The following is a 25,886-nucleotide window of genomic DNA, read 5'->3' on the forward strand; positions in this document are numbered from 1 at the left end:
GATCGAAATGTGTCAGTTTTGAGAATTTATATCTGCGGTCTATATTTTGCTCTATATTTGTCTATTTTTCTATAGTTATTACTGATTACATATTTTAAAGTCATCTGCCTAGACCTTTTTTTTTTTTCCAAATTCTTTATTCATTTTTCATCGTACAACAAGTACACAATATTACATTATTTAAAACTTTTGCACATCACTTGAATTTCTTTCTATTGTCATCGTAAATACATAAATTTATTCCCTCCCCACCCACCCTTCCTACAAAAATTTAAATCAAAAATATCATATAAATACTTACCTCACCTCTCAATTCATCCTCAACAGCTCTAATAAGAGCTCTCGCAGATTAAATCTCTTTAATTACCCATCCCTGAAATCATGTCATTACAAGAAGTTCCTTGACAGAATGTTATCATTCCAGGCAGCCAAACTGAACACATTGCTCGTAAAACCCATACTCGAGACCACTTCTTACGCTGACTTCAGAAAATCACTGAAGACCTGTCTGTTTAACAAATTCTAATCCCAATTCTTGTCCAATCCCCCTAAGATATCCTCATCCCAATCCCCAACTCTCTTGATTTTAGATTAACTCATGCTCTTTCCATTTGTAATTGTATTTCACCCAAATTGTTTTTCCCTTGTACCTCAATCTTTGACTAGATACATCCTTTAGATTCAAACCAATTTGGTTCTCTTCTATTTGTAATTTGTATCCCAGAAAGTATCTTTGTTTTCTCCTTACATCTCATACTCTCACTCTATGTATCTTGTTGTAAACCGCTTTGAACTTATGGTATAGCGGTATATAAGAAATAAATTATTATTATTATCTATTGATTAAACCTTCAATAGAACTTTATACCATCCCCCCTCCCCCTATGTATAAATATATTGTCAGTGGAAAATGATGTCTGATCATTAAAATAATTTGTCAATGGCGCCTAGACCTTTTTGAAAAAACCCCCAAATATAAATGATAAGATTTTCTCTGCATATAGAGTGCTTTGTAAATTTTGTGGTTACTATTATGTATTAATTATATATGTATATGAAAAATGGATAGATGAAAGTGCATTTTGGGGGAGGGATCAGGGGCAGAGCCTGGGTGGGTCTAGGGCGGAGCTTGGGCAGGTAGGGGGAAAGCTTGGGTGGGGGTACTGAGTTGATATTTGCTAGACTTAGGAGATACTTGGCTTGAAAAAGTTGAGAAACACTGATCTAGGGGAAGGTAAAAAGACTGTGCATCTGAAGCCATAGCTCACAGAATTCATAACAAATCACTAGGTGGGTATTGAAGAATAGATATAGGTATGTAGCATGCAAATAATAGGGAAAGTGAAAAAGGAACTGGTTTCAGTGGATCTCTACAAACCGAAAGTTTGTGAAACACCTTATTAAATAGTAAGGGATTAATACTCAGCCTGTAACTGACTTAAACCGCACATATTCAATGCCAGAGCATATTTGGTTTCCAATATCCAGGCTAGTGCAGCAACCCAGAAGCTAACCATCCACTGACTGATATTCAGAGTGGTACGTGTTTAATTTTTAAGCTGTCCTAACTTTATCAAGAGCCTCCTATGAGGCTTTGCTGAAATCTAAGTAAATTACATCCAGCGCATGTCCTCAATCCGAGTCTCTGGTTGTCCAATCAATTAGATTCCCCCCCTCCCTCCCTGGAAGCAGTTTTTAGCACAGGCCGGCACACTGAATGCTCTGCGCTGCTCCCTATGAGCATTCAGTGCGCCAGCCTGCACTAAAAACCACTTCTGCGGTTTTGTAAAAGGGTGGGGGGATTTGTTTGGCACGATTTACATTTAGTAAAATCATGTTGCCTTGGCTCTTGTAACCCATTCTAAGAAATTTACTATCCTTTCCATTTTTCCAATAACTGAAGTGAGGCTTACAGGCCTCTAGTTTCCCAAGTGATCACTTTTGTGAAGTAATCACAGAGATGAAGCATGAAACTGCAGGCTACTTTATATCCTGTCTGGTTAAACACCATTGAATTGGCCACTTAATATCCAGGAACGACCAACTCAGTGGGGTTTAACCAGGCAGGAGCCTCTTCTGCTACAAAGAGCCCAAATATTCAGAGCCAGTGCCAGGATTTATTGAATGGCCAGGTCCAATTCAGCCCACAATGGTTATTGTTCTAGAAAATGTTGGCTGTCACTGGTTATCTAGTCCAAATAATTTGCAGCATAAAAATGAATTTAAACAAATGAATACATCTAAGACAGTGGTCTCAAATTCACGGCCTAGTACCACCAGGTACTATTTTGAGGTCCTCGGTATGTTTATCATAATCACAAAAGTAAAATAAAACAGTTTCTTGATCATATGTCTCTTTAGCTATAAATTACAATGCACTTCTCCCTCCGTATTCGCGGTTTCAATTATTCGCAGTTTTTAGCTTGCTGGCTTCTCCCCCCAAACTACCTCAGCTTGCATAGAGAAATCATTGATTCCAAGTGTTTACAGAGAAAAATCGCTGATTCCCAGCACTTTCTTCACCGTGTTTGCCTCTCCTTCAGGAACAGGCCAGGTCTCCCACCATGTTATTTGCGGTTTCACCATATTCATGATGGTTTTTATTCTCAAATCTTTTTTATTGTGAATGCAAAATGACAGACAACAAAGAATATATCAAAGTCAAAAGAACCATCATCCAAGAATACAACTTTTTTGTTTTTGCTTTGGTAGAACAAGAGTAGTAAACCCCCTCCCCCGCCCCCTCTGAACCCTACCCAGCCAGCAAGATCCCCTAACACAACCTCCCCCCCCCTAAAGAAGCATACTGAAGATGACCAACAGGTCTCTAATATCCCAAAGGCCCACAGTAATAATTCCCCAAAAGAAGAAGGGAAAAAAAAGTGCCTGCAGTGACGGATCCTGGCAGCGAGCGCACTGCACATCAACAAAGCTAAGCAAGAGGATTCAAAAGGAGACTACGACCTCTAGGAGAAAAGGAAGCCAGATAGACTCCCCCAACAAGCAGAAAACTACACCTTTGACGAGGGCGACCAACCGCCTCTCGGGCCTCCCATGTGGCCAAATTATGCACCAAAGATCTCCAGTTCCAAAAAGAGAGGCTCAGAAACAGTCCAGGACTGCAAAATGCATTTGCGAGCAAGAAGACACACCTTACGACACCATAGGGGATCCCCCTTAGGAAGGCCACGAAAGGCACCAGGCAGCTCAATGACCAATTGCTCTACATTACCCGCAACTGGACTTAGAAATAAGGCCCGTAAGTAACAGACTATAGACTGTCAAAAGACTCGTACAGTCCAACAATCCCAAAAGGAATGAACAAAAGTATTGGGATCCCGGCCACATTTCAGACAGATAGGCGAGTCAATACCCCCAATTTTATGCAATTGTACCTGAGTATAATAGGCCCTATATATATATATATATATATATATATATATATATATATATATATATATATATCACTCTCGAAACAACGCTCCTGTTATCAAGCTAGGAACCCCCTGCAGGGCACTCAGAATATTCCAATGGCTAAGATCTATATGAAGGTCACGACCCCAGCTCCCTTGTATCCATGATACATCTTTGTGGCTAGTAAACTCCGAAAGGGCCCTGTACAACGCCGACACCGAAGTAGAGCGGACCACCACCCCTTCAAAGAAACCTGAAGGTGCTCCCCCAGCAGCTGTGCGATCTGTTCCTGAGGAAGAGAGAGAAGATAGTGTTTAACTTGACAACAGATGAAAATATCATCCCAGCATCCACCCAAGCAATCCCCAAAGGCATTTAGGGGTTTCAAACAGCCCTCCTCAGTCAACAGGTGTTCCATGAGACTAATTCCGCAAGCAGCCCAGCTAAGAAAAGCAGGGCTATCCCGGCCCAGCTGAAACGCCAAGTTCCCACGAAGGGGTAACTGATTCGTCACTCGGGAGTCCCCTCCCAATCTACTTATCAAGCTCCCCCACACAACGTGCACTGATGGCAGGAGGGATCGGGCATCCCTCCTGCCATATTTTTCCGTGCGGTGGGGGGAGCATCGAGTGGCAGTAGGGAGTGAGCATCTCTCCCGCCATTTGTGGGTCGCTGGTGGGGAGCACGTTTGCCGGGGGGAGGGGGCAGAGGGTGACAGGTCTGCCAGGTTTCATTTTTTATGGGGCAGATATTTTGTGTGTGTAATGCACACAAAATATCTGTGCCATGGAAAAAAAAATGAATTTCAAAAAAACAGGCAAACCTGTCAAAAAACCAACAGTTACCATATAGCATAGAATAGGATATAGCATGGATGTTACAAGAAAACTTTAAAGAGATATATAAAGTTCCTAACATAGGCTAACTTAGATATCTATGTTCTCAATGTTATCTATTCCATAAGGATCAGTGTAAAACAACTATTTTTTCTAGACAACCAATTTAGTTTAGGTAAGGGGGTGATCAGATCATAGGACCTCCTATAATCTATATATTTTTTCAAGTCCGCATTCTGATTCCAGATTATAATCACTTACGCCTGTCCCAACCCACCTACCTCACCTATTTTGCGTAAAAACTTCAAAAAGTAAATAGATTCAAACCATCGAAACGTGTGTAGAAAGAAAAAGCAACACTTATCTTAGATGGTATAGCCCATAAATCAGCGCTGGTTAAAGACGCTCTTCTATCAGGAGAAACAGGTGTTTCAATATGTCTAAACCAGATCTTCAGGGATAATGACCAGTGTTGGCCCTCTACAATAAAGACATAATTAAAACATATGACCATACAAAAAACTTTTTTCTCTTGTGTGACAAATATATAAAATTGTAAAATCTACCATCTCTTTGTGTGTAAAGTTTTGATTAAAAACGCATATTATCTGTACTACGTCACCAGGCGTTATAAAGCTTCTCACTAAATCTACAAGCTTGCACCAATTTGACTACTCCTCCAATCTCATAAAACCTTTCTCCGTGAGCTACACCCCATACATATGTCCCTAACCCTAACCATGATAAGCCATAGACTTCAATCTTAAAGGCATTACTCACCACAGCATACACAGCCAAAACATTTTCATTTGGTAAAAAGACCGTACAATATTATTGCTTCAAAAACTCCTGAGATAAAAATATCATCTCTTGTTTCATGAGTGATTTTTGCTTCTGCTCAGGAAGCCGAGCCATGGTTTGTGGACACCAGATATACCTAGGGTTGTGCCCACGTGATATCAGTCATGTGGCCAAATGAAATGGGAACTCTTAGTTAGAAACCATCCTGCCTCCATTTGCAGAGGAGGCATGTGCTAGACAATGACCTCATCGGTTCCCGTTCCATTGCTAAGCAACTGCTGATCAATGATCTAAAATTTGAAAATTTAAAGTTCACCGTCTTGTCGGTGCAATCATGGAGAATGTAACATCCCGTCTAGAGAGGAACAAAACTTACTGTTCCATGTTGCGGATTAACATTTAGTAATGGGACTCAAAATAGAGCAATATAGATGTAATGTCTGATGACTCAAGACACTATTATTGATGAAGTTTCATCAAATCTAATATGACTAGACAAAAGCAATATTAAGAACAAAACCAAAACAAGGAAAAAACATACAAAAAAGTACTGAAAACCCCAAATTCAAATTGTAATTGTGCACTCCTGCATAGGTTCCTATTGGACAATGCGCATCTTAGCAAAAAACAAACCCATAGGCTGCACAGAAATTAGGCATCCCATTCACGATTTAGTCCTCAGTTACCGACAGTCCTATAGCAGTCGGGTTTTAGGGTAGTAAAATCAGATGCTTAGCTGTTTTGCATTGGGTTTTATTCATTTGCATGGGTTGGGTCAAATCGGATAATACACGGTGGGCCGTTTAGTAAATCGGGTGGGTAGCAGCGATCGTCACTAATCCTGTGAAAACATATTTAATGACGATCGCTGACTTTAGTGAATTGGTGCCAGAGTTTTAGCTACGTGAAACTCTTGCAGCTCCGTTTTGACAGAGAAACTCTGATTTCTCTCTTGTTCCTTAATTAAAGGTACTGCACACAGTTCACTACTTAAAGGAACAAACACTCTGCTGGTGAGGTAAAGCTTCACTTGATGGCTTCCAAACATGACTGGTTTAAGGACCTTCTGAAACAGCATGTAGTTCCCCAAAAGGATTAGAGCAGTGGTCTCCAACTCAAACCCTTTGCAGGGCCACACTTGGGATTTGTAGGTACTTGGAGGGCCTCAGAAAAAAATAGTTTTATGTTTTATTAAAGAAATGACAATTTTGCATGAGGTAAAACTCTTTCTTTTTGGCTAAGTTTTAATAATAATATTGTAATTTAAAGCTAAAGAGACATATGATCAAGAAACTGTTTTATTTTACTTTTGTGATTATGATAAACATACCGAGGGCATCAAAATAGTACCTGGTGGGCTTCGAGTTTGAGACCACTGGATTAGAGGTATCCTTCAATTCCTCTATTGAGATCGGAATGTAACATTACATAACAATGTATTTATTAACCACGTAACCATAAGTTCTACGCGGTTTATAAAAGATTATTAACAGTGAACATGATCCATGGAATAGATTGAATTAATTAGTAAGGTATTTAGAAAAAAGATAAGTCTTCAACTGTTTTCTGAAGTGTTTATAGGAATGAGCTGTGAGCAACAGCGATCGGAATTCTTTGTCATGGGAAGCTGCCTGAAATGCAAAATTTCTTGCTTTTGCAACCCTGTACAGAAGGAAAACAGGGTCTGAGTCTAAGCCAGGCGGCCATTTCCACATCCTGGTTACTGCCTGTGTGAGGGGAATGACTCCTCCCTTCCACCTCCTGCTTGGCTTCTGACCTCTTTTGCTCTCAGAGCTCTGAGCTTAAATGGACCCAACCCCTACCCTTCTCCCCTGGGAAAGAGCTTGGCTCCAGCTCATCCGGGTAACATAAGAAATGCCTCCACTGGGTCAGACCAGAGGTCCATCGTGCCCAGCAGTCCGCCCACGCGGTGGCCCACAGGTCTAGGACCTGTGCAGTACCCCTCTATCCCTTTTTCCAGTAGGAAATTGTCCAATCCTTTCTTGAACCCCTGCACCGTACTCTGCCCTATTACGCCCTCTGGAAGCGCATTCCAGATATCCACAACACGCTGGGTAAAGAAAAACTTCCTAGCATTCGTTTTGAATCTGTCTCCTTTCAGCTTTTCCGAATGCCCTCTTGTTCTTTTATGTTCTGAAAGTTTGAAGAATCTGTCCCTCTCTATTCTCTCTATGCCCTTCATGATCTTGTAGGTTTCTATCATGTCCCCTCTAAGTCTCCGCTTTTCCAGGGAGAAGAGCCCCAGTCTCTCCAATCTTTCAGTGTATGAAAGGTTTCCATGCCTTTAATCATTCGTGTTGCTCTCCTCTGAACCCTCTCAAGTATTGCCATATCCTTCTTAAGATACGGTGACCAATACTGGACACAGTACTCCAGGTGCGGGCGCACCATTGCCCGATACAACGGCAGGATGACTTCTTTCGTTCTGGTTGTAATACCCTTCTTGATAATACCCAACATTCTGTTTGCCTTCTTTGAGGCTGCTGCGCATTGTGCCGTTGACTTCATTGTTGTGTCCACCAGTACGCCCAAGTCCCTTTCAAGGCTACTTCCCTCTAATACTAATCCCCCCATTTGGTAGCTGAACATCCGGTTCTTTTTCCCTATATGCATGACCTTGCATTTCCCTACATTGAAGTTCATCTGCCATTTATTCGCCCACTCCTTCAGTTTGTTTAGGTCCCTTTGTAGTTCCTCACACTCTTCAGCAGTTGTAACCCTGCTACAGAGTTTGGTGTCATCCGCAAATTTTATAACTTCACATTTCGTCCCCGTTTCCAGGTCATTAATAAATACATTGAAAAGAAGTAGTCCGAGTACTGACCCCTGCGGAACTCCGCTCGTGACCCTCATCCAGCCCGAGTAGTGACCTTTCACTCCAACCCTCTGCCTTCTGCCTGCCAACCAGTGTTTGACCCATCTGTGTACGTCCCCTTCCACCCCGTGATTCCACAGCTTCCTAAGTAGCCGCTCATGGGGTACCTTGTCAAAGGCCTTTTGGAAGTCAAGGTAAATGATGTCTACGGGTTCGCCTTGATCCAACTGGTTATTTACCCCCTCAAAGAAGTGCAGTAAGTTTGTTTGGCACGATCTTCCCTTGCAGAAGCCATGTTGGCTCGCTTTCATCAGCCCATTTTTTTCGATGTGCTCACCGATGCTATCCTTTATCAGTGCTTCTACTATCTTGCCCGGAACCGATGTCAAACTTACCGGCCTGTAGTTTCCTGGGTCTCCTCTCGATCCCTTTTTAAAGATAGGTGTAATATTTGCTGTCTTCCAGTCCTCCAGGATCTCTCCAGTTTTCAAGGATAGGTTGCAAATTTGTTGGAGTATTCCTGCTATCTCGATTTTTAGTTCTTTTAGTATCCTAGGGTGTATTCCGTCAGGGCCTGGTGATTTGTCGCTTTTTAATCTTTCTATTTGCTGGAGGACATCCTCATGGCTTACCTCTATTGTTGACAGTTTTTCTTCTTGGTCTCCATGGAAGATCCTGTCTGGTTCTGGTACACTGGATGTGTCCTCGCATGTGAAGACTGACGAGAAAAACTTATTTAACCTGTCGGCCACCTCCTTTCCCTCCTTTATCACTCCTTTTCTATCTCCATCATCCAACGGTCCTACTTCCTCCCTCGCTGGTTTCTTCCCCTTAACATATCTGAAGAATGATTTGAAGTTTTTTGCCTCCCTGGCCAGTCTCTCTTCGTATTCTCTTTTCGTTCTCCTAACCACTTGATGACATTCTCTTTGGCGTTTCCTGTGTTCCTTCCAGTTTTCCCCAGTTTGGTCTTTTTTCCATTTCCGGAATGATTTTTTCTTGTCTTCTATCGCTGTCTTCACTTCATTGTTTATCCATGCGGGGTCTTTTGTTCGGTTTTTTTTGCACCCTTTCCTAAATCTGGGGATGTACATATGTTGTGCTTCTTGCACTGTGCCCTTGAATAGAGACCAGGCTTGCTCTACGGTTTCTGTTTTCCTTGAGCTGTTTCTGAGTTTTTTCCTTACCATTGTTCTCATAGCATCATAATTCCCTTTCTTGAAGTTGAACGTTGTCACTGTGGTTCTCTTCCCTTTTGTTGTACCTACTTCTAATTTGTACTGGATAATGTTATGATCGCTGTTCCCTAGTGGTCCTACTACTTCCACTTCTTTTGCAGGTCCTCCTAGTCCGTTGAGGATTAGGTCAAGAGTGGCATTCCCTCTTGTTGGTTCCTTGACAAGCTGATCCATAAAGCAGTCCCTCACAGCCTCTAAGAATTCTGTTTCCCTCTCACAGTTCGAGTTTCCAATACTCCAGTTTATCCTGGGGTAGTTAAAATCTCCCATTACTGTCACGTTCCTGTTATTGCCTTCCCGTCTCAATTCTGCTGCCAGATCTTTGTCGTTTGCTACCGTTTGTCCAGGCGGACGATAGTACTGTCCCAATTTTAAGTCAAGTCCATTTTTTCCGGGTAATTTAACCCATAATGACTCCAATCCTTCCGCCTTTGGTTCTATATCCACTCTGGACGAGGGAATGGTGTCTTTTATGTATAGTGCTATTCCTCCACCCTTCTTGGGTGTCCTGTCTCTTCTATAGAGTTTGTACCCTGGCAGTACTACGTCCCATTTGTTATCCTCATTCCACCATGTTTCCATGATTCCAATGATGTCTAGATCCTCTTTTTTGGCTTTAACTTCTAATTCTCCCATTTTGGCCTTTAGGCTCCTTGCATTTGCGTACAAGCAGTTTTAAGTCCCGGTCTTTTCTTTTCCCTGCTGGCTTTTCATGTGTTTTGTTCCTCTTGCCATCCCCTATTTGGGCTGCCAGTTCCTGATTTTTGCTCCTTTCTTCCTCGTTATTTGGTGCATCTTCTTCGTCTACAACCTGATTTTCCGATTTCTCCCGTTCCTCTAATTTTGTCTGTATGCCCCTCTTGTTAGTCAACAGTTTCTGTTGTTTGTCTCTTGCTTGTTCCCAGCATTTTTCCCACTCAGTATCTTCATTGGATACTTTTGTCCGAACTGTCAACGTCAGATCGACTGTCGGCTTTCCCCTTCTTCTCAGTTTAAAGCCTGCTCAATTCCTCTCTTGACGTTGTTTGCTAGCAGCCTCGTTCCTGCCGTGCTCAGGTGTAGTCCGTCTCTCCTGAAGAGCTTGTTCTTCCCACAAAAAGTTGTCCAGTTCCTCACAAAAAGGAATCCTTCTTCTTCACACCATCTCCTCAACCATGCGTTTATTGCTTGTAGCTCAGTCTGCCTTTTCACGTCTGCCCTCGGTACTGGCAGAATCTCCGAGAATGCTATCTTCTGTGTCCTCAGCTTCAGTTTCCTTCCTAGGATCTTGAACTGCTCCGTTAGCGTAGTCCTGCTGTAATTTCTCCTGTTGACATCATTTGTTCCCAAGTGGATTATCACTGCCATCTCTTCTGTTTCTGCACTGTCCAGGATCCTCTCGATTCTGTCGGTGATGTCCTTCGTTCTTGCTCCTGGGAGACAGGTCACTAGCCGATCTTCTCTCCCTCCTGCTACGTGACTGTCCACTTCTCTCAGGATTGAGTCTCCCACGACGACTGCAGATTTCCCCTTCTTCAGTTTTCTCATTGGTCTCAAGTCTGTGTCCTCAGCGTGGTTCAGTACTTCTCTTTCAGGGTACCGGCCAGTCTTCACCCTCTCTGCTTGCTCGAAACTTCCATGTGGTCCTTCGTACAGAGACTGATTACTCCAACTGGGTAACCAGGGCTGAGATTTCCTTAAAGGAACGTGTCTCCAATTTCTGTCAGGTTTTCTAGTGCTTTTAAACCTGTGAGGCACATAATGCTGTGGAACATTGTACTTCTTGCCTTTCATTTCCCAACTCAGGATTTGACTGCTCACTTGATCAGCTCTTCAGGGACCATGCTTCACCTTTACTTATCCCTGGGACAAAGCTAGAACCAGCTGTGGATTTGTCACACTAGGTACACTCTTATTATGCAATGTATGGATTATTATGTTTTTATATAGATGAGGGGGTGTCAAAAAAATGATGGTGTCACATATGCTAGGCACACCACTGCCAGCAGGCAGAAACATAGAACATTAGCTTGCTTCCCCATGTATAGGCTGGAGCAACAGAGCTCAGATGGTGAGGAGGAGGAGCCAGGCTTGGCAGACAAGTGTAGATTAATTTTCCTGGCAGTGCAGTTGCTCCCTCCCCTAATCCAGGTCATAAGCAAGAAAAACTAGTCAAGCTTTCTTGACGGGGACATTAATAAAGCTTGTTTCAACAAAAAATAAGGAAGAGTTTACTTTCCAAGATCCAGAGCAAAGTAAAGTCCTTACTGTTGCCAGCCCCGGAAAGAAATCCTCCTTTGCACTGTAGCAGTGCTGGAAAGGGAGTCAGTGCCACATGTGAGTAAACTTGAAATCTGAAACTCCTTTTCACTGCACTTCTTTGTATTGCTGAGACTTGGTTTGAGAAGGGAATCCACCAGCACATCAAAGGAAAGGAAACAACAGAATTAGCAAACAAGGCAAAGCAAGTGGCAATAAAAATGAATATCGTGAGAAACATAAGAAATCAATGACTGAGGAGAGGTGAACTGAGATTGATAGTTGCAGCCCAGGACAGGTCACAAAAGTATGGAAAATGGTTTAAAAAAAGGACATACGTATGTCGATTCTGTAAGAAATTGCTGGTAATGGTTGCTTATTTCATAGCTGACTGCAGAGCTCCGATTGGAGAAAATGTCTATATAGGAAGGCAACAGACGTCATCCACCGAAAGCATTACTAAGCAACTGCGTCTGTTGGGTATTTCTCAAGGGCAGTGCTTGGGAATTGGTTGCTTCAGATGCAGTCGCTTCATGGACCCTTTAGGCAAATGAAGATTTTTGATTAGATGCAGTTGTTAACTGGGCTTTTAAGATACCGGTATATGTTTGGCAATGATTGTTAGAAACATTTTGTACGTTATTATACATTTATTCATGCATATGATTATGAAGATATTTTTATGACCTATGATTGGAATTGTAAGCCTGACATTAGCAGCCACATAGCTGACTGAGGGGCATAAGAAGTATTTAGGGTCTTTTCATGGTCATGCTAGTAACAGTGATTTGGCAATATCATCTAGAAAGGAGTTGCGGTTGCAAACCATGAGGGCTGCAACATTTTCATGTAGAGTGGAGAAAACTCCCAGCAAGGAAATCTCACTTCATTTAAACGTTTGTTGAAACATCATCTGGTTGGCAGATGAAATATGGGTGCTAAGAGAGAAGACAATATAGTGTTAAACTTGAATGTAGGGGTGGCGTGTGGACGAGTATTGTGCACTGGGATGCATTGCTTTTGTTGTGTGTTTTTATGTACGTAATCACGGATGTTAGATACACTGGGGAATCCCTCTGGGTAAACCTGGCCAGAGGGAATGAAAAATGCCTGTACCTTGATGTGGTATATAGACCTCCAAGACAACAGGAAGACGAAGATATGGAATTAATCGATGACATAGAGAACATCACTTTGCGTGGGGACACAGTACTGTTAGGGGACTTCAACATGCCCGATGCAGATTGGAACACACTCTCTGCGACTACATGTGGCAGCAGAAGAATATTAACCTCCATAAAGGGTGCACGACTCAAACAATTGGTATTGGAGCCCACTAGAGACCAGGCGTTACTGGACCTGGTACTCACCAACGGGGACAGCGTCTCGGTGGTCGATATGCTGGCCTCCAGCGACCATAACATGGTATGGCTTAACCTCAAGAAAGGATTCTCTAGATCAAACACAGCGATGAGGGTCCTCAACTTTAGAGGCACAGACTTCGACCGCATGGGAGATTTTGTCCATCAGGAGCTGCACAACCAAGCAAAAACAGACAATGTGGAGGCTATGTGGTCAAATCTGAAATCCACCCTGCACGAAGCAACAAATCGCTATATAAAAACAGTAAGCAAACGTCGGAGAAACAAAAGACCCCAGTGGTTCAGTACTGAAATTTCGGATCTCGTCAAAGAGAAGAAAGCATTTATTGCCTACAAACATTTAGAAAAGCGGGAGGCGAAAGAAGACTACCTAGACAGGTCTAAAGTTGTCAAAAAGGCAGTCAGAGAGGCCAAGCTCCGAATAGAGGAGAATCTAGCACGGAACATTAAGAAAATCCTTCTTTAGTTATATTAGTGACAGGAAAAGAAACAAAGATGGGATAGAACGCCTTAGACAATCGGACGGGAAATATGCAGAGTCGGATTTCACTAAGGCAGAACTAGGCTTTTAACAAGAACTAGGCTGTTAAACAAGATGAAATCGATGGGTTTAGGTGGGAAACTAACTACATGGGTCAACGATTGGCTGAGTGGAAGACTTCAGAAAGTGGTGGTCAATGGCACCCTCTCTGAGACATCGGAGGTGACTAGCGGAGTACCGCAGGGCTCAGTCCTGGGACCATCCCTTTTCAACATATTCATAGGGGACTTGACCCAAGGGCTTCAGGGTAAAGTAGCGCTGTTCGCAGACGACGCCAAACTGTGTAATATAGTGGGAGGACGCAATCTCATGGATGGTATGACGCAGGATCTGATCAAGTTGGAAAACTGGCCCTCGACATGGCAGCTTGGCTTCAACGCTAAGAAGTGTAAGGTCATGCATCTCGGCAGCAGAAATCCATGCAGAACATACAACCTGAATGGAGAAACACTAGCTGGGACTACAGAAGAAAGGGACTTGGGAGTGATCATCAGTGCAGACATGAAGGCTGCCAAACAAGTGGAGAAGGCCTCATCCAAGGCAAGGCAATTGATGGGATGTATCAATAGAAGCTTCGTCAGCCGCAAACCTGAAGTCATAATGCCACTGTATAGAACCATGGTGAGACCTCATCTGGAGTACTGTGTGCAATTCTGGAGACCACATTACCGTAAAGACGTGCTTCGAGCTGAGTCGGTTCAGAGAATGGCCACTAGGAAGGTCTCCGGACTCAAGGGTCTCTCATACGAGGAAAGACTGGGCAAATTGCAGCTCTACTCTCTAGAGGAGCGCAGGGAAAGGGGTGACATGATTGAGACTTTTAAGTACGTCACAGGTCGTGTCGAGGTGGAAAACGATATATTCCTTCCCAAGGGACCCTCAGTCACAAGGGGGCACCCGCTCAAACTCAGAGGAGGGAAATTTAGTGGGGACACCAGGAAGTATTTCTTCACAGAAAGAGTGGTAGATTACTGGAACAAACTTCCGGTGCAGGTAATCAAGGCCACAAGTGTGCTCGACTTTAAGAATAAATGGGACATCCACGTGGGATCCCTACGTGGGTCGAGCAGCACTCAGACTTAATGGGGTGGGTCAGTAGAGTGGGCAGACTTGATGGGCTGTAGCCCTTTTCTGCCATCACCTTTCTATGTTTCTATGTTTCTTCTTAATGAATACTTCAGCTCAGTCTTCACCTATGAGGCGCCGGGAGCTGGTCCTCAGCTACGGACAAGGGAAAGCCAGAATGACCAGTTTCAAGATTTCGAGTTTACGCCCAGTAGCGGTTATTGCGAACTTTCAAGACTCAAAGTGAACAAAGCCATGGGACCAGACAACCTACACCCCAGGGTGCTCAGAGAGTTGAGTAAAGTCCTTTATCCAAAACCATTATCCGAGCTCTTCAATCTTTCCCTACGTAAGGGAAGAGTCCCCTTGGACTGGAAAGCAGCTAACGTTATTCCATTCCACAAAAAGGGCTGCAGGACAGAGGCGGCAAATTACAGACCAGTGAGTCTCATATCCATAGTGAGCAAACTCATAGAAACACCGATCAAACAGAAACTTGACACAATCCTGGACGAGGAAAATCTACGTGATCCCCACCAACACGGATTTACTAAGGGCAGGTTCTGCCAATCAAATCTGATTAGCTTCTTTGACTGGGTAACAAGTCAACTGGATGCCGGGGAGTCCCTGGACATAGTGTATTTGGACTTCAGCAAGGCTTTTGATAGCATCCCACACCACAGGTTATTGAACAAGCTGAAATTGCTGGGACTAGGGGAAACACTAACAGCATGGGTCAAGGATTGGCTAAGCGGTAGACTTCAGAGGGTGGTGGTAAACGGTACCCCTCCAAAACATCAGATGTGACCAGTGGAGTACCACAAGGCTCGGTCTGGGGCCATAGTAGGTAAAAGCACTTTGCCTGACAGTATGAAACAGGACTTACTACTACTGGAATAATGGTCATCGACCTGGCAGCTAAAAAATGTAAAGTAATGCACCTGGGTAAAAGAAATCCGTGCAGAACTTACTCACTAAATAGTGAGACCTTAGCTAGGACCACGGCAGAACGCGATTTAGGAGTAATCATTAGTGATGACATGAAAACTGCCAATCAAGTGGAAAAGGCTTCCTCCAAGGCAAGACAAATGATGGGTTGTATATGTAGAGGTTTTGTCAGCAGGAGGCCAGAAGTCATAATGCCGTTGTACAGATCCATGGTGAGACCTCATTTGGAGTATTGAGTTCAATTCTGGAGACCACATTACCGGAAAGATGTGCTGAGAATTGAGTCGGTTCAGCGAATGGCCACCAGGATGGTCTCGGGTCTCAAGGATCTCCCTTATGAAGAAAGGCTAAATAAATTGCAGCTGTACTCACTTGAAGAACGAAGAGAGAGAGGAGACATGATTGAGATGTTTAAATATATCACGGGTCGTATCGAGGTGGAAAATTGTATTTTCCGTCTTATAGGCCTCTCGTCCAAAAAGAGGGCATCTGCTGAAAATCAGGGAGGGGGGGGGGGTAAATTTCATGGTGATTCCAGAAAGTATTTCTTCACCGAAAGAGTGGTCGATCACTGGAACGAACTCCCACTGCAGGTAATCGAGGCAAACAGCGTGTCAGATTTTAAAAGAAAATGGGATATTCACGTGGGATCTATAAGGGTGTAAAGCCAGGGGGTGGGTCAATGGAGTGGGCAGACTTGATGGGCTATGGCCCTTTTCTGCCATCATTTTCTATGTTTCTAAGGCATGTATGCTGTTTGTAATGTGTGTTTTTGGAACCCACTTTATATAAAGCGGGTTATTGGTTGATGTCATTATTTGCTTTTCCCTATTTGGTGTTCTCATTATGCACAAAACTAACCCATTTGGAGATATTGGCCCCTGAAAGAAATTAATTATAAGCTGAGCTAGGGGTGTGCCTGGCAAATTTTGCAGGTTTGGTTCAGTCACCCCTTGGAAGAATGGCCTAGTGGTTAAAGCAGTTGCCTCAACAGCTTCTCAGGTTGTGAGTAGTGCTCCCGATTCAGGAAAAAAATTTCAATTAGATTTGATTCAGCCTATTGAATTGATTTTTCCATTTGATTTTCCTGCCCAATTGGGTGGTTTTTTTTCCAAACATCCTGGTGGGTTTATTTTATAGCCTCTTCACCCCCTTTGCCCTCTCCTACCTCTCTTCAATCTGGATTAACCCATGTGGTGTTCCTCAGGGTTCTCCACTTTCACCTACACTATTCAAAGTTTATCTTTCATCATTGGGCTCATGTTTGAGCAACCTGGATGTAGAACTATTTAGTTACGTTGACAACATTACTATTGTCATACCTTTTACTTTAGCCCTTTCCCAGATTACCATTAAAGTTGAAATCGTGAAACAGATGAATTCTTGGATGCAAAAATTTAAACTCAAACTAAACTCTGGCAAAACAAAGTTTTTTGTGGCGACTGCTAGTAATATTTCTTCTGAACCTTCTATTAGTATAAATTCAACTCGGTATATAATTCATCCAACAATTAAAATTTGGGGAGTTATTTTAGACCAGCATCTTACAATGCATGCTCAGATAGATGCTGTAGTGCGTAAATGCCACGTCACGTTATGGAAATTGCGAACAATTAGATCTTATTTTGAATTTACTGCTTTTAGATTACTGGTTCAATCGTTACTACTGAGTCTTCTCGATTATTGTAATATTATCTATCTGATAGTCACCAAGAAAGAATTAGCAAGACTTACAATAATACAGAATACAGTGGTCAGAATGATTTAAGGCAGGGGTGTCCAATGTCGGTCCTCGAGGGCCGCAGTCCAGTCGGGTTTTCAGGATTTCCTCAATGAATATGCATGAGATCTATTTGCATGCACTGCTTTCAATGCATATTCATTGGGGAAATCCAGAAAACCCGACTGGACTGCGGCCCTCGAGGACCGACATTGGACACCCCTGATTTAAGGCCTGAAGAAATTTGATCATGTTACACCCTTTTATCGCGAATTGCATTGACTGCCATGGAGGCCCTGGTATTGTTTAAACTAGGCTGTTTCTGGTACAGCAACTTCTTACTTAGTCAATAGATTTTCTTTAGCATCATACAGACATAGTAGAAGAACTCATCCTTTGTTTAATTTTCCATCTGTCCAGGGTTGCAGGAGTAAGAAATTTCTAAATCATACTTTGGCATCTCTTCATGACAACGAATTCCGAATATTGTTGCTTACTACCCATTCCTATGGCCATTTTAGAAAACAATTGAAGACCTATATTTTTTCTAAATATTTGACTGTTTAATGAATCATCTTATTTCATGTAACGTTTACTTTTATAACTTTTTGTAAACTGCGTTGAACTTCTGGTTACGCGGTCAATAAGCACAATGTTATATTATGTCCTAACCACACTGGTCCTATGGTGTAAACAAAATAAACAAACAAATTACAAACAAATTTCCTCTCTCTGTTAAATCCTAGCTCACGTTCGCAGTCTAATTCCAGCTCTGGCAGGATACACATTTCAAATCTAAAGTTATTTTTCCTACCTTTTGTTGTCTGATCATTTTTCAAATCATGTTGGTCCCATATTGATCTGTCTTCTGATTAGGCTGTCTCCTTCTTTCTCCGTACTAACCATCCATCTTCCATCTCTGTCCTTCCCTTCTGTTTCCCTTTCCTCTTGTTCATCTCCATCCCCCCGCAGCTGCAGCGATGGACCCCACCATCCACAGATCCACCATCTCTCCTTTTCTCAACTACCCTTTCATCCAGCATCTCTCTTCTGTGTCCCTGTCCCTATTCCTATTTTCCTCTCCAGTAGTGTCTCCCTTGTGTCCCTGTTCCTATGCTCCCTCCCAGCCCAGATACTGCTCCAAAGTAGGTGGACAGGGTGCAGGATGGCAGGAGAGATAGTAAGAGAAAGCCTGTACCTGGGGAAGGGGATACAGGAGGTAAGGAAGAGAGAAAGAAGAAGCTGGATATGGGGAGAGATAAGATGCTGGGCATGGAGGGAGCATAGGAACAGGGACACAAGGGAAACACTACTGGAGAGGAGAATAGGGATAGGGACACAGAAGAGAGATACTGGATGAAAGGGTAGAAAAGGAGAGATGGTGGATCTGTGGATAGTGGGGTCCATCGCTGCAGCTGTGGGGGGATGGAAATGAAACAAAGGAAAGATGCCAGACCTCCGGGGGAAGAAAGGGAAACAGAAGGGGAGGACAGAGATGGAAGATGGATGGTTAGCACGGAGAAAGAAGAAAGAAGGAGAGCCTGGTCAGAAGACAACCAGACCAACAAGATTTGAAAAATGACCAGACAACAAAAGGTAGGAAAAATAATTTTATTTTCTGTTTTGTGATTATAATATGTCAGATTTGAAATGTGTATCCTTTCAGAGCTGGTGTTGGATCACAAACGTGAGCTAGGATTTAATAGAGAGAGGAAAAGTATTTTTTGTTTGTTTATTTTGTTTACACCACAGGACCAGTGTGGGTAGGAAAGGGCAAAGGGGGTGAAGAGGCTATAAAATGAACCCACCAGGATGTTTGGAAAGAAACCACCCAATTGGGCCGGAAAATTGAATCAAATCGAAAAATCGATTCAATAGGCTGAATCGAAATTTTTTTTCTTGAATCAGGCAGCACTATCCATTAGTCCAGCACCTCTCCTCTGCTTTCCTCCCCCTCTTTTTGGTTTAGTCTCTCTCTTCCCTTCACCCCAGGTCTGGCATCTTCCCTCCCCTCTTTTACTTCTTCATCCTCCTCCCTCTGCAGAGGCCTGCCTCCTGCCACGAAGACACTCTTTTTCCTCCTCCCTTTGCACAGGCCTGCCTCCCATCGAAGGCACTCTTCCTCCTCCTCCCTCTGCACAGGCCTGCTTCCCCGCCGCAAAGGCCTTTCTCCCCCCCCACCCCCCCCCCGCCATAAAGGCACTCTTCCTCCTCCTCCCCACTGTGAAGGCCTGCTCCCCCTGCAAAGGCCTGCCCCCCTTCCCATGAAGGCACTCTTCCTCCTCCTCCCCGCCGCAAAGGCCTGCTTCCCCCCACAAGCCTATATGTTCCCCGCTCTTACTTTAAGCAGCTAATTCAGCAGCCTGCAGGATCACTGGTGCTATAGCGATCCCTGCAGCTGCCCGTCATCCTCAGCAGCACGTTCTCTCTGCTGCGATCCTGACCCCGACGTCTTTGGGACCTTAATTTTGACCAAAGCAAAACTGGGTGAAGATGAAACAGGGTGACTTTTGTAGCAAAAAAAGATGCTCTTTTTTTGCTACAAAAAAACCCCAAAACTACCCAATAGAGATATTTGCACCCCAAAAAATGGTTAAAATTTACATAAAAATAAAGATCACTTCTGTATGTCATTATATTATCTTGTCTTCCAGTTGGCTGCAAATTCTCCTAGTGCAAATCCTAGATGGATGTCATAGGCCATGATTACTAGTCCAATTATGGACTGATGTCAAAATAGGCCTTACATTTCTTTATTGTAACATTTTTCACATAGTTTGCTGGTCCATAAAAAGGGAGGCAAGCTCGTGTTAGGTTCTAACATTTGCACAGGATCTTAGTACCAGGGGTCATACTAATCCAAACAAAATTCAGTCCCCTGACAGATTTTGTTGGGTTGCAGTGTCTGGACAAACTGACTGTTTTATGTTATGCAAAGCGTGGCACTGTGAAGGTGACTTCTATTCAGCTGCCTGTAAGTCTCAAACCAATAGAGATCCAGCCAAAAAATGTTGCATGATTTAGTTTGAGATCCTAGTGAATATGCATACAAATTTCATTCAATTTGGAGGAGATTTGAGCATGGATGATTTCAAAATTGGTTCCCTTGACATGGGATTGACCCAATTATACTGTAAGAATTATTTTAAATTTGTCTCTCCTTCTCTGAATACCTTGCCCTCACTCTCCCTCCAGGCTCACTAATCTCAGTATGATGCTTTTACACTGTTCTCAGAAGTTGGCTGCTCTGGAGAAGATTCTGATGAAAAGCTTTCCTGAATCTCTGAAAGTAAGTACTAACACATCAGTCTTCCCCCCCCCCTTTTCTCTTTCATTTCCTCCCTCTCTTCTTCCTTTCTTCAGTCTAACCACTTTATTTCTCATTCCTTTACTATATACCCTCAGTATCCTTCCTTAAAAAAAAAAAAATCTAGAAATTAGCCAGACTGTCCACACAATGTTTTCGGTTGCTCTAGAAAACAACTTCAAAACACAAGGTCTGTCCAAAAAGTATCAGACCTCTATTCATAAAAAATACTCGCATTGTGCCACCAGCCACTGCTCACACTTCTAGACGGACACGTGGTTACTCATTCCCATGAGCCACCAAATAATAGTCAGAACGGTCCAAGGCTTAATTTCAGCAATTTCTTTATTTCTCTTGCCCCCCAAAAAACAGAACTTGACCACAAACAGTGCTGTAGAGAATGCCAGTAATCCTTTACAATTCAAAATAATCAACTTCAGCTTCAAACAGGACATAATAATCACTTTGAAATGCAAACAGTTTGTCAATAAAAAACCCCTGAAACAGCTTAGCAAAGGTCTCTCCCCTCTCTCTCTGCTGAAAGCAGGGTTTCACAAATCTCTCTACCAGTGCTTATCATTCAAAACAAACAAACAAAAGCTTCACTGCCTAACTCTTTAGGCTTTGTGCAGGACACTAGTCCCTAATGGCTTTATCAGATAAGGATTCAGGTTAGAGCAAACGGAGATAGCAGTAATCACACAGCTGGAATATTTTCCCTCCGCTTGTCCTGCAGGGATATCTGTGCTTCTATCCCCTCCCTCACTCTAGGTAACAGCCACAGCAAATCTTCACAGTACACAAACACTTTTAAAGTTGAAAGAAAAACATTTTACAGTTTCTGTAGTTCCCAACCTTTTGCTTGGCTAACAATACCTCCATTCTGGGGATTGCTTGCCCACTCGGGAGTAACTTCCATTGGCTGGAGCTGTTCTAAGGACTCCCCATTACTCTCAACAACATCCAACATTTCTATGTCTGCTTTCTCCTGAAGGGTGGAGTTTTTCTCCAAGTCATCCCTCTGGCAAGCCCTGCTGCTTGGGTTTGGGTTCCTCTCTCTTTCCACTTTCCTCTCACTCCCCTTTGTGTAGTGGGGCACACCTTGATAAGGCTGTTTTTTCCTCACAAGTGCTTCCACTGTGTATTTAGTATGGTCATTAATCTACAGGGACCCTGGTGTTGCTCTGTTTTCCTTCCCCTGGGAAACTGCAACCCAACGTCTGGTTTGACAGCTAACCTCTTTCCTGTTAATGCAGCGAGAGTGTGGCGCAGTGGTTAAAGCTACAGCCTCAGCACCCTGGGGTTGTGAGTTCAAACTCACGCTGCACCTTGTAACCCTGGGCAAGTCAATTAATCCCCCAGTTGGCCCAGGTACATTAGATAGATTGTGAACCTGCCGGGACATACAGTGAAAAATGCTTGAGTACCTGAATGAATGCATGTAAACCGTTCTGAGCTCTCCTGGGAGAACGGTATAGAAAATTAAATAAATAAAATAATCATGTGAGAGTTTTTACTTTTACCCACATCCCTGTCATTCTCATGGGTTTGGGAGGCCCTGGCACCTTCTAGGCAAGGAATATAGGTCCCCTTTCTGAGCCTGCTTAGGGCATACGGGCATTTTAGATGGCACAGCGCTGTCCTGCCTGTGATAGTATTCAGATACAACAATCTTATACTAATCTTTTTCAAAGTAGTCCCCTTGGGCTGCCACTGTCGGAAGCAGCGCTGGAACGCCTCTTTTGAGATTGCTCACAACTGGTCTATCGCATTCTACATGATGTCTTCTCTTGACTGAAATCTGGTCCCTTTCAGGGGCATTTTCAGCGTGGGGAAAAGCCAGAAGTCACACGAAGCCATGTCGGGAGAGTAGGGAGTCTGAGGAAGATAAGAATTGCCGCTGCTGGGTCAGACCAGTGGTCCATCGTGCCCAGCAGTCCGCTCTTGCGGTGGTGGCCCTTAGGTCAGAGACCAGTGCCCTAATTGAGTCTAGTCTTACCTGCATACATTCTGGTTCAGCAGGAACTTGTCTAACTTTGTCTTGAATCCCAGGAGGGTGTTTTCCTCTATAACAGCCTCTGGAAGCCCCTTTTAACTTTAGAGAGTTCCCTCTCGTTCTCTCTACCTTGGAGAGGGTGAACAACCTGTCTTTATCTACTAAGTCTATTCCCTTCATTATCTTGAATGTTTTGATCATGTCCCCTCTCAGTCTCCTCTTTTCAAGGGAGAAGAACATAAGAAATGCCTCCGCTGGGTCAGACCCGAGGTCCATCGCGCCCAGCAGTCCGCTCACGCGGCGGCCCAATAGGTCCAGGACCTGTGAGGTAAATTTCTATCTATACCCCTCTATCCCCTTTTCCAGCAGGAATTTGTCCAAACCTTTCTTAAACCCCAGTACCGTACTCTGCCCTATAACGTCCTCTGGAATTGCATTCCAGGTATCCACCACACGTTGTGTAAAGAAGAACTTCCTAGCATTAGTTTTGAATTTGCCTCCTTTCAACTTTTCCGAATGCCCTCTTGTTTTTTTATTCTCTGAAAGTTTGAAGAATCTGTCCCTCTCTACTCTCTCTATGCCCTTCATGATCTTGTAAGTCTCTATCATATCCCCTCTTAATCTTCTCTTTTCTAGGGAAAAGAGTCCCAGTTTTTCCAATCTCTCAACATATGAAAGGCTTTCCATCCCCTTAATCAGTCGTGTTGCTCTCCTCTGAACTCTCTCGAGCAATGCCATATCCTTCTTACGGTACGGTGACCAATACTGGACGCAGTACTCAAGATGTGGACGCACCATTGCCCGATACAGCGGCAGGATAACTTCTTTCGTTCTGGTTGTAATACCTTTCTTGATTATACCTAGCATTCTATTCGCTCTCTTAGCGGCAGCTGCGCACTGTGCTGTCGGCTTCATTGGCCCAGTTTCTCTAATCTCTCACTGTACAGCAACTCCTCCACCCCTTAACCATTTTAGTCGCTCTTCTCTGGACCCTTTTGAGTAGTACACTGTCCTTCATATACAGCGACCAGTGCTGGATGCAGTATTCCAGGTGGGGGCGTACCATGGCCTGATACAGTGGCATGATAACCTTCTCCGATCTGTTTGTGATCCCCTTCTTAATCATTCCTAGCATTCTGTTCGCCCTTTTTGGCGCCACCGCCACACATTGTGCAGACGGCTTCATTGACTTGTCGACCAATACTCCCAAATCTCTTTCTTGGGGGGTCCCTCCGAGTACTGCACCAGACATCCTGTATTCGTGTATAAGATTTTTGTTACCGACATGCATCACCTTACACTTATCCACGTTAAACCTCATTTGCCATATCGCAGCCCATTCCTCGAGTGCGTTTATGTCACGTTGCAGGTCTTTGCAATCCTTCTATGTCTTCACTACTCTGAATAACTTTGTATCGTCCGCAAATTTAATCACCTTGCTCGTTGTACCAATTTCCAGGTCGTTTATAAATATGTTGAAGAGCACAGGCCCGAGCACTGAACCCTGCGGCACTCCAGGTGTGTTGTGTTTGGCCAGAACTCCGTATTAAATGTGAAGAATGGGCAGGTGCGTTATTGTGATAAGAGCTGCCAATTGTCCATTGCCCACAGCTCCGGCCATTTGCGTCTCACAGCGTTACGAAGGCAACGCAGAACCTCTTGGTAGTACCCCTAGGTGATTCAACAATCATGATTACGAGGGTCCTCATGAGGTCAATGACGATCTCATTTCTGGATGTTGAGGGCCTACTGGAACGTGCTTCACTCTCCACTGATGTACGGCCATCTCTGAAGCGGTTGTACCACTCCTTTATCTGTGTGGTGCCCATTGCTTCGTCCCCGAAGGCCTGTTGAATTTTACAGATCATTTTTCACTTGGGAATCGCTAAGCTTTACACAAAATCTAATGCAGTAGCGTTGTTAAACTTTTACTGTCATTTTTTCAAAAATGAAAAACGGACGGCGCTCACTTACACTTCCTCACTCATCGGCGGTCTGCCGGCAACTGACAGCTTCTGTAGGAAGGAAAAAATTAAAGCATGCGCATTAGGGTCGCCTATATACGTGGACCAAACCACGCCTCCCTAGCTTTATTTGTTTATGCATGAAAAATTAAGGTCTGATACTTTTTAACAGCCCTCGTACATAAATACTACATACTCTATAATTCCATAAGGAAGTGAGCATTGCCATACTGGCAAAAGCACAAAAGAAAATCCAACGAAGTCTGCAGTCAGTAAAGCAACAAGCAAAAACCAAAACACAAACTGCAGGCTGCGTACAAGATGAAGGCAATGTTTATTAAACCAAAGAAATTGCAGTGAATATACAACCTTATTACCAACCTAGGAACCCAACATGGTCCGTGTTTCGGACAACACGCCTTCCTCAGGGGTCCATGGTAAATAAGGATTAGGACAAACTGCAATAAAAATTATCAAACAAATGTCTTCCTGAACCAAAGTCTCAAAAGTCACTGCAATTTCTTTGGTTTAATAAACATTGCCTTCATCTTGTACATTGCCATACTGGTCCATCAAGCCCAGTATCCTGTTTCCAGTCCAGGTCGCAAGTACTTGGCAAGATCCCAAAAGGCCAGCGGGGAGGGGTAGCTCCCTGTACAACGGAACTTTTGTTGTCTGACACGGCAGGCCGTTACTTAGTGGTAAAGTTGCAGTATCAGGGACAGGATTTTCTGTTATTAGTAGTATATGGGCCTAATTTGACCGATGCTTCTTTTTTTCGGAAGCTTTCACTTTTGGCTCTTTATCAAGATACCACCTTAATTGTGGGACGAGATATGAATCTTGTAATGGATGCTCAGCTGGATAGATCATCGGGTGCTCGATTGAGCTGCCTTTCTTCCTCTGTTTTGCCATCTTTTGTTTCTGAATTACAACTGCTAGATGCTTGGCGTGTTTTGCATCTGACTGAGATTACACTCATCTCTCACGGGGGCATAACACATATTCATGCATAGATTATATTTTTGTTAAAGGGCCTTTGATTTAATTTCTGGGACTGCAATAGGACCAGAAGAGGTCTCTGATCATTGTATGACATGGATAGAACTTGATCCCCAGCCTAGATATCAGAGTACTCGTAGTTGGCGTTTTCTGTCCTATTTGTATAAGGATGCAGAGTTCCAGGAATTTTTGCATAAGAAGTGGAGTGATTATGAGGGTTATAATGCTATACATGTGGTCAATCTTCTTTGTATTGGGTGACCGCCAAGGTGGTTTTGCGAGGGGAGGTGATAGCTTTTGTTAGTGCACAGAAGAAATGATTAGCGGCTGGTATTTTGAATCTGGAGAAGCAATTAAAGCTTGGCAAAGCAAGCAGGAGAGAGCAGCACAGATGGAGAAATTAGAAGGCAAAAGGAAATGGAGGCAATTCAGAGCTTGAGAAGGGGAGAGCAGCAGGTAGGAGCGAGCTTTCCACGTTCCTGCCCGCTGCTAACCCGGTCGGTGGCAGCTGATATTTTCTGCCGCTGAGCGGCAATCAGCAGGAGCGTGCTTTGGGATTGCCTGCTTGGCGTTCAGCAGGTTTGATTGGCTCCCATGA

The 25,886-nt window shown here is 43.5% G+C and overlaps 2 protein-coding genes across 4 annotated transcripts in view; one reads left to right on the forward strand and one right to left on the reverse strand.

Moving 5' to 3' along the window:
* Positions 1-25,886, reverse strand: part of ALDOB (aldolase, fructose-bisphosphate B) — a 269,623-nt gene that overhangs the window by 93,098 nt on the left and 150,639 nt on the right. The window lies entirely within an intron of this gene.
* LOC117348575 (glycine N-acyltransferase-like) overlaps positions 1-25,886 on the forward strand; it is a 60,245-nt gene that overhangs the window by 7,008 nt on the left and 27,351 nt on the right. The window contains exons 1-2 of one of the 3 annotated variants that reach the window (XM_033920852.1): positions 10,990-11,008; positions 20,215-20,308. In XM_033920852.1, coding sequence (XP_033776743.1) covers positions 20,231-20,308 — 78 coding nt within the window. In that variant the 5' untranslated portion in view covers positions 10,990-11,008; positions 20,215-20,230. Of the gene's footprint in view, positions 1-10,989; positions 11,009-11,289; positions 11,442-20,214; positions 20,309-25,886 lie in introns of those variants that run through there. The other 2 variants (XM_033920851.1, XM_033920850.1) reach the window with 2 other exon arrangements.

The sequence above is a fragment of the Geotrypetes seraphini genome, chromosome 14 (genome assembly GCF_902459505.1).
Source record: "Geotrypetes seraphini chromosome 14, aGeoSer1.1, whole genome shotgun sequence".
In the NCBI taxonomy this organism is placed as follows: Eukaryota; Metazoa; Chordata; class Amphibia; order Gymnophiona; family Dermophiidae; genus Geotrypetes; species Geotrypetes seraphini.